Source organism: Trachypithecus francoisi, unplaced genomic scaffold (genome assembly GCF_009764315.1).
Source record: "Trachypithecus francoisi isolate TF-2019V2 unplaced genomic scaffold, Tfra_2.0 Lachesis_group2, whole genome shotgun sequence".
NCBI lineage: Eukaryota > Metazoa > Chordata > Mammalia > Primates > Cercopithecidae > Trachypithecus > Trachypithecus francoisi.
Window position 1 is genome coordinate 65,578,110 of NW_022681465.1, and position 14,364 is coordinate 65,592,473.

The window sequence follows — 14,364 nt, forward strand, 5'->3', positions numbered from 1 at the left end:
AAAAGTTTTTCCAGTGGCTCCTCAGTGTTTGGGGATTTAAGAGCCACCACTCTACCTACTATTAAATAAACCCAAAGGTCTATAAAAATGTAAGGATTTATCACAAGAACATGGGTAGCATCAATAAAAACAGCCCCTACAAAATTATTAACATCTTTGTGTAATTACTATAAACAAGTATTATGCCTAGCACTTTATAAACGATGTCATTTAAGCTCATAATCTCATTTAATTCTCACAACCAGGCTGTGTGCCAAGGGCTAATGTCATTTCCATTTTACAGATGAGAAAGCAGAGGCTTGGAGAAGAGAACAACAATTTGTCAATTTGTCCATGGCCACCTGTTTGTAAGAGAAGGAGTGTGGACTGGAACCCTGATGAGTCAGTGCAAGTGTCCATGTGCTTATCAGCTATGATTTATTATAATAAGACATCATATGGAGATGGAAACATCAAATCAGATCACGTTTACCTGAATTATAAAAAGGTTCTGTTAGTTACTGAGCTAAGTCAATGAGGCTAGGGAACAGCCTAAGCCCTAAATCTTAATAGGATTTGTGATTTGGGGGATTCTCAAAGGTGTATAAAGTACCCCTAGTGGATAAAAAATGGTCTGTAATCTTCTGTTCAAAACTATCATTTGGCTTGTTAACGTACATTAAAAACAAATGTACTACAGAAATATTACACAAAGGGAAAATACAGCATATTTCATTTCTTTTGCTTTGTTCCCATGTTCCTTTTCCTCAAATGTTTAACTCTGTTCATGCACATCTGTCAAATTTTTCTTCATCTGTTCTCAAGTTACCTCACTGTGGAGTTCATTAGCTGCTGGTGAAACTCACAAAGGTAACAAAACTAGTAAGACTGGATCCTTAAAACTCAACAAAAAATACTTCCTGGTCTGTAAAATATTAACACCGCTAATATATCCTAAAGAGTTACTTATTCAAATGCAAAATTATGCATAGGCCACAGAAGAGCATGTCAGACATAACTACAAATGCTGCAGATGTTTTCTGTACCTTTGCTAGCATGGCAAGGTGCTGATTTTGAACAATGGCAGTTCGATAGGTTGCTAATCCTCCTTCTTCCAGACTAGGAAACAAATAGTACAAATGGACACTACAAAAAAAAAAAAGAAGTACATGAATAAATACGCATCACAACATTCTGTCTGTGGCTCTGAGTCACAGAAACAGGGCTGGCACACAGTATCTGTGCAATGGATATCAGCTGACTCAAACTAAAGGATCTGATTAAAGTCTTTGAAAGTTAAATGGTAAGAACAATGTATCTGAATGTGCTTAAACCTAGAAGGCACCATTCTCTCATATTTTCACATTTATTTCTGTTAAAAGGTTTCTCTGAAATCTGTTCTCTGATGACAACAAAGAGCAGAATAAACAATTACACACTCTAAGAGCAAACACATTTAATACTAAAACTTGGGAGTGAAACAAATGCTTTTCCTTGGGCTATGTGTGGCCCCTGGAGAGAGGAGTCCCTTCTCCTGATTATGTCCATCTTGTGAAAAGAAATAACCTAAAGAGAATAAAAACAGCTCAAGAGAACTCCAAAAGAAGCATGTATTGTCTCCCTTTAAAAGAGAAATTGTGTCAGTATAGAAAAGCAACACACACTTTCCTGCCCCTATTCCGTTTCTTTTTTTTTGAGACAGAGTCTCACTCTGTAACCCAGGCTAAAGTATTGTGACACAATCTCATCTCAATGCAACCTCCACCTCTCAGGTTCAAGAGATTCTCCTGCCTCAGCCTCCCAGGTAGCTGGGACTGCAGGCACGCACCACCACACCTGGCTAATTTTTGTATTTTTAGTAGAGATGGGGTTTCACCATGTTGGCCAGGCTGGTCTTGAACTCCTGGCCTCAAGTGATCCACCCGCCTTGGCCTCCCAAAGTGCTGGGATTACAGGCGTGAGTCAGCGTGCCTGGCGTCCTACCCCTACTTTCAAATTAAGGATCCTAAAACACTTCTGGAGAGAAACACACACACACACACACACACACACCACACACACACACACACACACACACAAATCTGGTCATTAAAATTACGTGTAAGCTTTACTTCCCTTGAGATCAGAAAGAGTAAGAAAGGGATCAAAGACAAATTCTAGAAGTTGAAATGACATTTTAAAATATCATCCCTTTCTTTACAAATTGAATATAAGCTCTGAAGCATCTAGACCAAGACAAGCTGATCTCTTGTGGCTGTAAGCAACTTTAACATATACTTGACAGGACAGAGACACCAGCCTTTCATCTTGTAATCTCACTCATTACAGCATCAATGAGTGCGAGTTGTCAGGGCAAGAGCCACAGACATGTGGCTTTTGAGCTCTACAAAACAGATAAAATACATGGTGTATCAATGCCTTATTTGGCTAATTACAAAGAAAGCAATGTAATAAGTATGTTACCTATAAAATGTAATTGTTGAGGAACTGTAAAAAACAAAAACGCCTAATTACCTGGTCAGAAATTCAACAACAGCATCACCCAGGAATTCCAACCGCTCATTGTGGTTAATCCTACAATGGGAATTAAGAAGATTACTTAATATAGCATACTAACACTCCCCCCTACGCCCGCAAGAAAAGAGCACGTGAGGGTTAGCTCCTTCAGTAATCAAACCACCTTCCCTATTCCTCATAATTAAGAGCACAGACCACCATCTTAGCCCAGAGGCACCTGGCACCTGCCTAATGGGAAGGAGGGGTGCATTCCTTCACACCATGTGGGTCAGGCTTTCTACCAGGCGGCTTCCTTCCCCTGGGAACTAGACTTAAAGCATCCAGAGCCTTCAAAGTGGTATCTCGCTAACAATCGTGAGTATTTCCTTACTACTATCAGGTAGAAGACAGAAAGAAGAATACTTTCAGTGGATTTTCTGACCACTGAAAAATTCGTTTTGATACAATGTCCTAAAGCCAGTTCTGCATCACTCCAACTCTAAACTCAACCCAGCATCTGAAGTCCTTCAAAATAAGTGTAATCTACGTTTTCAGCCTCATTACCCACTCCTATCCTATCCTATCTACTCATTGGGCCCTGCTCCAAAACCCCTGCCATTCTCTGAAAGAGGCATCACCTAAGACACTCAGTGTGCCTCTTCAGGCCAAGCTCCCTGCCACCCCAGAGCCTTCTACTCTCTCCCATACAATGAGCCACGCTGAAAACCTATTCACCCCTCAAGGTGCAGCAAAAATGTTATCTTCTTTATGAAGCCCTGCCCGATGCCCCTCATCAAAATTAATACTTCCCCCTCAGTGCACAGATTACACTTTATTTACACTTTAATTATATGATGAACTCGTATCTCACAGGCTGTTATTTTCTCATGTTCGCATACAAGGCTGACAGGACCAAGAAGGTGGCCCATGGAAAACCTCCTCCTGCGTCTCAGTGAAGCCAATGGAGCACCTCCTCTCAGTACTAACGTGCTTCTCTCACTGCCCCTTTGTGGGAACACAGACATGCCATGAAGTGATTTAGGTTTTCAACAGGCCACACTGGCTGCTGCTGTGTAGACACAGAGTGCAGGACACAGAAGCACTGAGGGGAGGTTGCAGTAGATGCAAGGAGACTTTCCCACATGGGAGGCTTAGGATGGGGAGGTCACAGTGGAGACAAGGGAAACAGTCACATTTGGGATCTATTTTGGAGAAACAGCTGAAAAGAATTGTTGATAGCTGGAGTTGGGATTTGGAAGCTAAGTGAAAGAAAAGAATGAAGGTCAATGGCTAGGCTTTAGCTTAAGTAGCCTGTGAGAAGTGGTGCCATTTACTGTGGAGGGGAGGACCAAAAGGAAGGCAGGTTTGGGGTAAAAGCAAGAGGTGCATTTTGGACATGTTAACTTTGAAGTGCCCATCAAATATCCAAATGGAGAGATCCAGTAGAGTGCTAGATGCTAACCTTCTGCTCATGGGCTAGGACAAAGTTGCTAATGAATCTTTAGGGTTGGTCAATGTTAGACAGAATTTCAGGTGATGAATCATATGACACCACTTGAGAGGATGCAGCCAGAGGGAAAAAAAGGTGCCAGGAATGAACCCAGGGAGTGCTGAAGTTGAGAAGTCAAGCAGGAGGGAAGCCAGAAAAGGAGACCTGGCCAGGGAGGTAGGAGGAAAAGGAAGTCAGTATGCTCTCCTCAAGGACAGCATGTTATCCTCCAGCCATAGGGAAGAATGTATTTCAAGAGGGAAGTGGTGAGCCATGCCCAATGTTGCTTAGACTCAAGTCACATGAGAACAGACCACTGATTCAGTCCTGTGAAGTCACTGAGGCCCTTGATAGGCTATATGTGAAGTGGTGGAGACAAACCTGCTTGTGACTACAGTAAGCTGGAGAAATAATAAGTTGTATGGAATTGTATAGTAGCCCTCCCATACCCATGGTTTCCATTCCACAGTTTCAGTTACCCCTGGCCAACCACAGTCTGAAAACATTAAGTGGAAAATTTCAGAAATAAACAATTCATAAGTTTTAAATTGCATGCTGTTCTTCACCACATGGTAAAACCTTGTGCTGTCCCACCCTATCCCACCTGGGATAATCCCTTTTTCTAGTATCTCTATGCTGTCACTTAATAGCCATGTGGGCTACCAGATCGACTGTCATAGTATCTCAGTGCCTATTCAAGTCACCCTTATTTTACTTAATAATGGTCCCAAAGCACAAGAGTCATGATGCTGGCATACTGTTATTTATTTACTTTTTACTTTTATTTTAGGTTCAGGGGTACATGTGCAGGTTTGTTACATAGGTAAGCTGCATGTCATGGGGTTTGGCGTACAGAAGGCATGTTGTTATAACTCTTCTATTTTATTATTGTTGCTGTTAATCTCTTACTGTGCCTAATTTATAATTTAAACTTCATTATAGGTATGTATGTGTAGGAAAAAACATAGTACGTATAGGGTTATGTACTATCTTTGGTTTCATGCATTCACTAGAGGCCTTGGAAGGATAAGGGGGGGATGACTAAATATGAGGAAGAACCTGAATGTCTAATTCAAGGCTGGTTGCTGAACGAGAAAATATGAGTCTGGGGATGTACACGGGGAGAAAAACCAAAGGGATGCACTGAGGAGGGAAGGAGGACACATAGAGTCCCTGGGGTCTGAGCAAAGACAGCAAAGGACAGGCTTGGGCATGAGCAGAAGCTGCCCTCACTAACTATAGGGGCTTTCTTAAATCTCTCTGACACCAAACCACATCTCCCCAAAAAACTCCATAGCCGCCTGTCGACTCTCAACCCATCTGGCTTTCAAGGCCATTCTTTATCTAGTTTCATCATACCCACCCCTTTTATCTACTTTTACAGCAACTTTCAACTCCATGTTGATCAACCTGCACAACTATACCATGCACATACCATCCCCTCTCCTTTCCCTGCTACCTCTCCCAAATCACACTCATTCCTACAGCCAACTGGGAGGCCGACCCTAAGTACTGGAGCTTCCAGGGGTGCGGGCTAACTCCCACCATCCCACCCCCATTCCCACAAAACGTTAACACTTAACACTCCATTTACAACAAAATTAGATCATATCTGTATTATTCCGTTTCATGTGTGCCAGTTTAATTTCCATATATAATAGATGTTTCCATATATAGTTTCCATATATAGTAGAAAATTTAAAATATTTGTAAATTATTCTTAGCTACCAAATCATCTACTTAGAAATTTAAGCACAACTGCTATCATTTCACTTACCACATTAGTAAGTTTATTCTTCTACCCTACTATTCCTCCACATTTTGGAATTTTACAGGACATAAAAGATAATAGGAAAAATCTGGTAAGTTGTGAACAATGAATAAGTGATTCTGAAACCTCCTTTCAATTTACGGCCTTTAATTTATGTGAAAACATCATTCTGGAAAGCAATTACAGGTCAAGCATCCATAATCCAAAATCCAAAGTGTTCCAAAATTTGAAACTCTTGAGTGTCAATATGATGCCGCAAGTGGAAAGCTCCACACCTGACCTTATGTGACAGGCTGCAATAAAAACTTTGTCTATACAAAAGTATTAATAATATTGTATAAAATTACCTTCAGGCTATGTTAGTCTAAACCCATCTGGTTTTCAAGGCCATTTCAAGGCCATCTTATATATATTTCATATATATAAAATATGTATGAAATATAAGTGAATTTCAGTTATAATTGGGTCCTATCCCCAAGATATCTCACTATATATATGCAAATATTCCAAAATCCAAAAAAATCTGAAACACTGCTGGTCCCAAGCATTTTGGATAAGGGATACTCAACTGTAATAGCCAATAATGGGAAATGAAAAAGAGAGACAGAGAAGGAGAAAATACATTCCTATCTAGCTGACAAATTCATAATCTCATAATTCAGTTAAAAAAGGGGGGGGGGACAGGCCAGGTGTGGCTCATGCCTGTAATCCTAGCACTTTGGGAGGCTGAGATGGGAGACTGCTTGAGGCCAGATGTTCAAGACCAGCCTAGGCAACAAAGAAAGACCTTGTCTGTACAAAAAATTAAAAAATTAGCCAGGTGCAGTGGCACATTCCTGTAGTCTCAGCTACTCTGGAGGCTGAGGCGGGAGGATCACTTGAGCCTGAGAGGTCGAAGCTGCGGTGAGTTATGATTATACCACTGCACTCCAGCCTGGGTGACAGTGGGAGACCATGTCTCAAAAAAAAAAAAAAAAGCAGTAGGTCCTAAAACAAACTTTTCTTACTTTTACCAAATATATACTAGACTTTAAAGCACTTTTTTTTGTTGCTACTCCACTAGCCAAGAGTGACTCAAAAGTTCCACAGTGGAGTATAACACAATACATTAACAAAAAAAAAAAATTCAAAACTTTTCAATACTGAGATTTTGCTTTCTGTCAAATGTACCAGAACTTCAAAAGCATCTGCCATCATTCTTGGAGAAAGCATCAAGGAATAGAGGCATGATTTAATGGTAAAACGATGTTAACTCCTAAGTCTTCCTGCAATTTCAAGAAACCTATTAAGCTACTGTCCTGGGTAAGGATAGAAATAAGAAAGAAATAGTGAGTTTTAAAAAATAAATTCTTTTTCATGAGCCAGTAAAATAAAAATGCATTTTCTATGGCACAGGCTTTATCTTCTTCCTAATAGTGCAAAGTACTACATAGAAAAATCTTCACATGGAAAGCAAGAAACTGGGGGCAAAGGAGCTGGAGACAAACCATATTCGGATGTCCAATGCATTTTTAAAGAATAATAAGACATTTGGTCAAATATGACAATAAGTCATATTTGGTATATGCCTGAAGTCAAATATTATTTTAAATGAAGTCATACTGGCTTTAAGTTTTACCTTAATTTCTTTTATAAACTTTCATGGAGACAAAAACTATGTCTAGGGTTTTAATAACCACAGAGTTAGATTATTATTCATTTTGTTGAAATACAAGGTCATGGTTCTAAACAGGTTTATTCAATAGAGAGTCTGCCATTTATTAAATAATTTGCCCATATCCAACATATGTTTTTCTGTATCTACATTATGACTAAACTCTGGCAATAAGCCATAAATAAGAATGGGGATTAAATACCACTTTAGTTTATTATTATACTGTACAATTCCTAAGCCAATGGTTTATCTGGAAAAATGGGAAGAGTGGGCTGCTAGTCCTCACAGCAGTAGCAAATCTTTTGTTCCTTCTTTCATTGTTTAGACTTTCTTTAATCACCCTCCTTATAAATACTAGCAGGTTCCAAGATGAGATGTTTACTGAGCAGTAAACACTCCATTTGTTTTTAAGAAGTGAATCAACAGAGGCATTATGAAATGTCAATTAACTTTAACATTTATACAGGACATTCTGTCTGAGGAATGCACTTTACAAAACAATAATTTCCCTGTAACAGTAAGTACTGTAAGGTGCCATTCACTCCAAGGAAAGCCATCTCGGGATAGGCCAAATCCAGTGAGGGTAGGCAGAATCTTTCGCACTCTGGCATCCCAAGCCTCAAGCAGTGACTCACAGAGTAGAGCTAGAGGGGGCCTTGGAGGTCAGTGGGAACTTCTACCCAATTCAGGATTCCTTCACCTCACTGCATCTGCCTGGACACTTGTAGGGAGGACAGGCCACAGACCCAGTAGATCTGAAACTACTGGACTTGGGAATTAACCTGAAGCATTTAGGGTGGTAAATTCATTCAGCACAATTTACATATGTTTAATATATATTATTGTGCTTTTAATGCAAAATATACTTGCAACTACCATTTCCTTAAATACAGAGACATTAACAAATAGTCCATATGTGTCTCTCTGTTGGTCCAATAGATTTTTTTTTTTTTTTTTTTTTTGAGACAGTCTCACTCTGTCGCATGATCTTGGCTCACTGCAACCTCCACCTCCTGGGTTCAAGTGATTCTCCTGCCTCAACCACCCGAGTAGCTGGGATTACAGGAGGCCGCCACCATGCCTGGCTGATTTTTGTGTTTTTAGTAGAGACAGGGTTTCATCATGTTGGCCAGGCTGGACTTGAACTCCTGACCTCAGGTGATCCACCCACCTCGGCCTCCCAAAGTGCTGGAATTACAGGCATGAGCCACCGTGCCTAGCCGAGATTTTTACGCATTATATGTAGCAATGACTCTCCAAAAGAAAAAAAAAATCAAATCAAACAAGGCAGCTTGATTTTCCCTTTTTCCATTGCTACTCTTCTGGCTCCTCCTTCCCAAGGGTCTTACTGATAATACATGGATTACTTGAATGCCACCAAATGCCTAATCCTTCAGACACCCTTTTTGTGGTAATAGTTCATCACAATTTGCATGAATGAATTAAATATAACTATTCAGCTCACATTTAGTTGGTTAAACACTGACGTTTTTAAAATTATGGGTGGCATATTCGCTTGAGATAACAGCATCATAAAAGTCAATTATTCTGTAGTTTTCATGGGCAGCCAGGCTATGAAGAATTATCTATTAATTTTAAGGCTTCATGCCTTTTTTGTAAACCCTAGCCCAACCCAAATGAGATTAAGAAAGATACTACCCAGCCATTTAAACTGCTGACCGTAACCCTTCTTGATCCCCCCCGCTGCCCTATTTCTAGTCAATAAGTAAATAGCCTGGGATAAAAGTAGTATGATGAATGGCATTCCTTCCTTTAATACTTATTTACTGAGTACCTGTTCTGTGAAAGGTCCTAGTTACAAAGAAGAGAGAGAAAAAACATGAGTAGGACCATAGAACTTCAAAATCCTTACAGTCCAGTAAAGAAAAATAGCCCCATAACACAATTATGGGTGCACAGAAGAACAAGAATATGTACCATAAAACAAATACCAGCAGGATTTGAGCCAGATATTACAAGGTTACATGGGCATTACAGAGGAAGTTTTACAATGACGATCAGCACACAGGGAAGGAACAGGGTATGCTTGACAACCCAGGTAAGCAGCTCTGTCTTACTTGGGTCAGTCTGTGAGAAGCTGTGCCCAGCTGTGGACTGCTAGCTGAAAGCAGTCAACTAGCAGAAGATCCTGGCAGCCAAGGCCAAGAGGCTCTTTCTGAACAGACACTTGGGGTCAACTCTGCATCAGCAAAAAAATCATATTCAGGGCAAGAGCCTCTCAACACAAGCAGCAAAGGCCAAATGTCAAAGGACAAGAGAGATTATTTGTTTATTCTCTGTCAATATCATTTTCAAAATGGTAAATTCAAACATCACACAGTTTCTCAGGTGTCATCCCTTCTGCCATGGTAAGAAAGCCACCTCTTTGTAACAGAGCAAAAGAAAACATAAATCATGGGGTTCGAATGATGTTACCAAAAGACATAATTTACATACCAACAACTGCGGGAGGGGAAGATGAGACAAAGATGATTTAAAGCCAGATTTTCATCATTGAAAAGTACATGTCTATGGTGTTCGTGTAGCCATGTTACAGGGCTATGGGTATTTAGGATTCTACTTATCAAAATACAGACTTTACAACATAGCAGGGTAAAATAAAACCATGGTCACACCATCCCCAAGGATGTGATTAAGAGCTGTTTTAATTCATTCTTTTCTGATCTTAGACTCTCACAGAACATCACGTGAGGTATATGGGCAGATGATCATTTTCAAACAAGAATTTTAAAGCTCTATCCTGCTTTTCCTTTTACCTCTTGACTGAAGAGGTTTGGTTTATGATAACCTCAAAGGCAACAACTCAAGGCAAGTCAATTTTTTAAAAACCTGATATATGAAGGAGATATTGGAAAAGGAAGCCAAGTCAGCCATTGCTGGCAATTTTTGTGGAGGCCAGTGGGCAGCTGAAGTAATTGCCTCAATTTCCTGTCACTTCCAACCCTACTCTGTCCACCTTTAATCCATCTCAGTCTGGATCCCCAGAATGATAAGCATAGCTATTCCACTTTCCAACTCCCCATCTTAAAAAGAAAGCCACCCTCAAGCAATTTCCTCTACTGGCTTTCCAAATAGAACCTGCTGTACCTCACACACAAAGATAATCCTCCTTGCAAGCAACCCCAGAACCTCATCAGCCATTAAGCATTTGCTTCCATTCAGTTGTCAAACTGTGTTAATAAGTTTATATAGACCTAGGCCATTCCATTCCCAGATTCTTCGAAGGCCTCAAGACCACACATAAATGAGAATCAATATGGGAAGGTATCTTATAAAACCAGGAAATTAAATAAGAAAAGCTAACGTACAAAACTTTCTGACTCGTTATATGAGGCTAGTATTACCATTATAATGAAACTAGACAAAACATCACAGGAAAAGAAAACTACAAACCAGTATCTTGTGAATATAGACACACAAATCCTAAGCAAAATACTACCAAACTGAATATGGCAGCACATGAGAAGAATGAGATACCACAATCAAGTGGGAGGCATTCCAGGAAAGCCAGGTTGGTTTAACACCCCAAATCAATTAGAATAAAAGAATAAAATGACATGATTATGTTAACAGCTCCCGAAAAAGCATGTGACAAAATTCAACACCATTTCATGATAAAAACACTTAGCAAACTAAGAATAGAAGAGATCTTCTTTCCTCTGATAAAAAGCATCTATAAAAACCCAACAGCTAACATCATCCTCAATAGTGAAAGACTGAATGCTTCCTACTGAGATTAGGAAGACAAAGATCTGCTCTCAATACTTCTATTCAGTATTGTACTGGAGGCTCTAGACAGGGCAACTAAGTTAAGAAAATGAAATTAAAAGGATTACACAGGAAGAAGTAAAACTATTGCTATTTGTAGATAATATTATTTCATGTATAAAAAAATCCTAAGGAATCCACTAAAAAACTATCAGACCTAATAAACAGGAGCAACAAGGTTGGAGGTCATAAGACCAATACACCAAAATTAACTGTATTTCCATACACTTTCAATGAACAACCTGAAAATGAAATTAAGAAAACAATTCCAGGCCGGGCGCGGTGGCTCACGCCTGTAATCCCAGCACTTTGGGAGGCTGAGGCGGGCGGATCACAAGGTCAGGAGATGGAGACCATCCTGGCTAACACAATGAAACCCCATCTCTACTAAAAATACAAAAAAATTAGCCGGGCATGGTGGCAGGCACCTGTAGTCCCAGCTACTCGGGAGGCTGAGGCAGGAGAATGGCGTGAGTCTGGGAGGTGTAGCTTGCAGTGAGCCAAGATTGTACCACTGCACTCCAGGCTGGGTGACAGAGCAAGACTCCATCTCAAAAAAAAAAAAAAAAAAAAAAAGATTCCATTTATAACAGCACAAAAAAGAATAACATACTTCAGAATAAATTTTGCAAAAGATATGCAAAATGTATACTCTGAAAACTATAAAACATTTTGAAAAAATTTTAAAAGACAGATAAATGGAAAGATATCCAAGTTCATGAATCAGAAAACTTTAAGATTAAGATGGTAAGCCTGGGCAACATAGCAAGAGCCCTGTCTCTATGTAAAAAGAAAAAGAAAAAGAAAAAAAAAAGGTTAAGATGGTCATCATCAACCTAAATGCCCTTCAATGATAGACTGCATAAAGAAAATGTGGGGCCAGGCACGGTGACTCAGGTCTGTAATCCCAGTACTTTGGGAGCTCAAGGCAGATGGATAACTTGAGGCCAGGAGCTGGAGACCAGCCTGGCCAACATGGCGAAACCTTGGCTCTACCAAAAATATAAAACTTAGGCACGCTGGTGCACACCTGTAATCCCAGCTACTCAGGTGACTGAGGTGTGAGAATTGCTTGAACCCAGGAGGCGGAGGTTGCAGTGAGCCAAGATCATGCCACTGCACTGCAGCCTGGGCAACAGAATGAGACACTGTCTCAAAAAAAAAAAGAAAAAAAAATGTGGTACTTCTATACCATGGAATACTATGCAGCCATAAAAACAAATGAGATCATGTCCTTTGCAGGGACATGGATAGAGCTGGAGGCCATTATCCCTAACAAACGAACACAGGAACAGAAAACCAAATGCCACAGATTACATGGACACACAGAGGAGGACAACACACACTGGGGCCTTTCGGAGGGTGGAGAACGAAAGGAGGCAGAGGATAAGGAAAAATAACTAATAGCTATTAGGCTTAATACCTGGGTGATAAAATAATCTGTACAACAAACCGCCATGACACAAGTTTACCTATGTAACAAACCACACTTTAAATAAACATTTTTTAAAAAGATGGTAATGATTTCCAAATTGATCTACAGAATCAACATAATGCCTATCAAAATCCCCACTGACTTCTTTGCAGAAATTGACAAGCTAATCCAAAAATTTGTGAGGAAATGCAATAAACTCAGGATAGTTAAAACTTCATCAAAAGTTTTGTACTTCAGAGGACATCATCGAGAGAGAAATGACAATTCACAGAATGAAAAAAATGTTTGCAAATCTGATAAGGAATTTGTATCTGAGAATATATTTAAAAACTATTATAACTCAATAATTTAGAATAACCCAATTAAAAATGGGAAAAGGATCTGAACAGATATTTCTCCGAAGAAGATAAACAAACAGTCAATAAGCACCTGAAAAGATGCTCAATTTCATGAGTTCTGAGGGAAATGCAAATCAAAACCACAATGACATAATACTTCATATTCACTAGACTAGAAGGGCTAGAATAAAAAAGACAGACAATAATAAGTGTTGACCAAAATGTAAAGACATTGGATCCCTGCTATATTGCTGCTGGGAATATAAGATGGTGCAGCCACTTGGGAAAACAGTCTGGCAGTTCCTTAAAAGGTTAAACAGAGTTACCATATGACCCAGCAATTCTACTCCTAAGTGTATACCCAAGGGAAATCAAAATATATGTCCAAACAAAATCTGTACATAAATATTCATAGCAGCATTATTCACCAGCCAAAAAGTGGAAACCATCTAAATGCCCATTAACTGATGGACAGATACATAAAATATGGTATGCTCCCATCATGGAATATTATTTAGCAATAAAAACAATGAAGTATTGACACATACCATACTATGGACAAATCCTGAAAACATGCTAAGTAAAAGAAGACAATTGCAGAGAACTGACTTACATGATACCTTTCATATAAAATGTTCAGAAGAGACAAATCCAAAGAGGTTGAAAATAAATTGGTGGTTGCCTAGGATTGGGCAGGCTAAGGAACATGGGGAGAGATTACTAATGGGTACAGGGTTTCTCTTTGGGGTAATGTCAGTGTCGCAAAATTAGATGATGGCCATGGATACACAATTTTGTGAACACACCAAAAACCCCAAATTGTATGCTTTAAATGAGTAAATTGTATAGTATGTGAATTACATATCAATCAAGTTGTTTTTTAAAAATCAACTTTACCTTGAGGGAGTTGGGTCATCTTGGCCAAGGCGTGACATAATATTTATCAAGGTGTTAATTCCTATTTAAAATAAAAAACAAATACACAAGTAAATACGGACAGAAGACTTACAGGACCATCATATTACAGTAGAAAAAAAGTACCTCATCTCAATGTGATTTTAAAAGATTTGGAATCTACCTGTCTAAAAGTGCAATAAATAATTATTTAAAACACTGGATAGGAAAAAGAAATTTTTCTAAAAAACTCATCAACCCTTATTATAGTTCTTGCTCAAAGTAAATATTATAAAAGTGTCCATGCAGTGGCTCCTGTCTGTAACCTCAGCACTTTGGGAGGCAGAGGCGGGTAGATCATTTAAGGTCAGGAGTTCAAGACCAGCCTGGCCAATATGGCAAAACCCTGTCTCTAATAAAAATACAAAAAAACTAGCCAAGTATGGTGGCATATGCCTGTAATCCCAGCTATTCAGGAGGCTAAGGCAGGAGAATCACTTGAATCCAGCAGGCAAAGGT

The 14,364-nt window shown here is 39.4% G+C and overlaps 1 protein-coding gene across 6 annotated transcripts in view; it reads right to left on the reverse strand.

Moving 5' to 3' along the window:
* Positions 1-14,364, reverse strand: part of DROSHA (drosha ribonuclease III) — a 139,993-nt gene that overhangs the window by 36,926 nt on the left and 88,703 nt on the right. For all 6 annotated transcript variants that reach the window (XR_004429776.1, XM_033179268.1, XM_033179273.1 and 3 more), the window contains 3 exons: positions 13,849-13,909; positions 2,494-2,553; positions 1,026-1,125 (listed from right to left, as the gene is read on the reverse strand). Coding sequence is in view for 5 of the 6 variants with exons in the window: in XM_033179268.1 (XP_033035159.1) it covers positions 1,026-1,125; positions 2,494-2,553; positions 13,849-13,909 (221 nt within the window). In the remaining variant the exon portion in view is untranslated. The remainder of the gene's footprint in view (positions 1-1,025; positions 1,126-2,493; positions 2,554-13,848; positions 13,910-14,364) is intronic.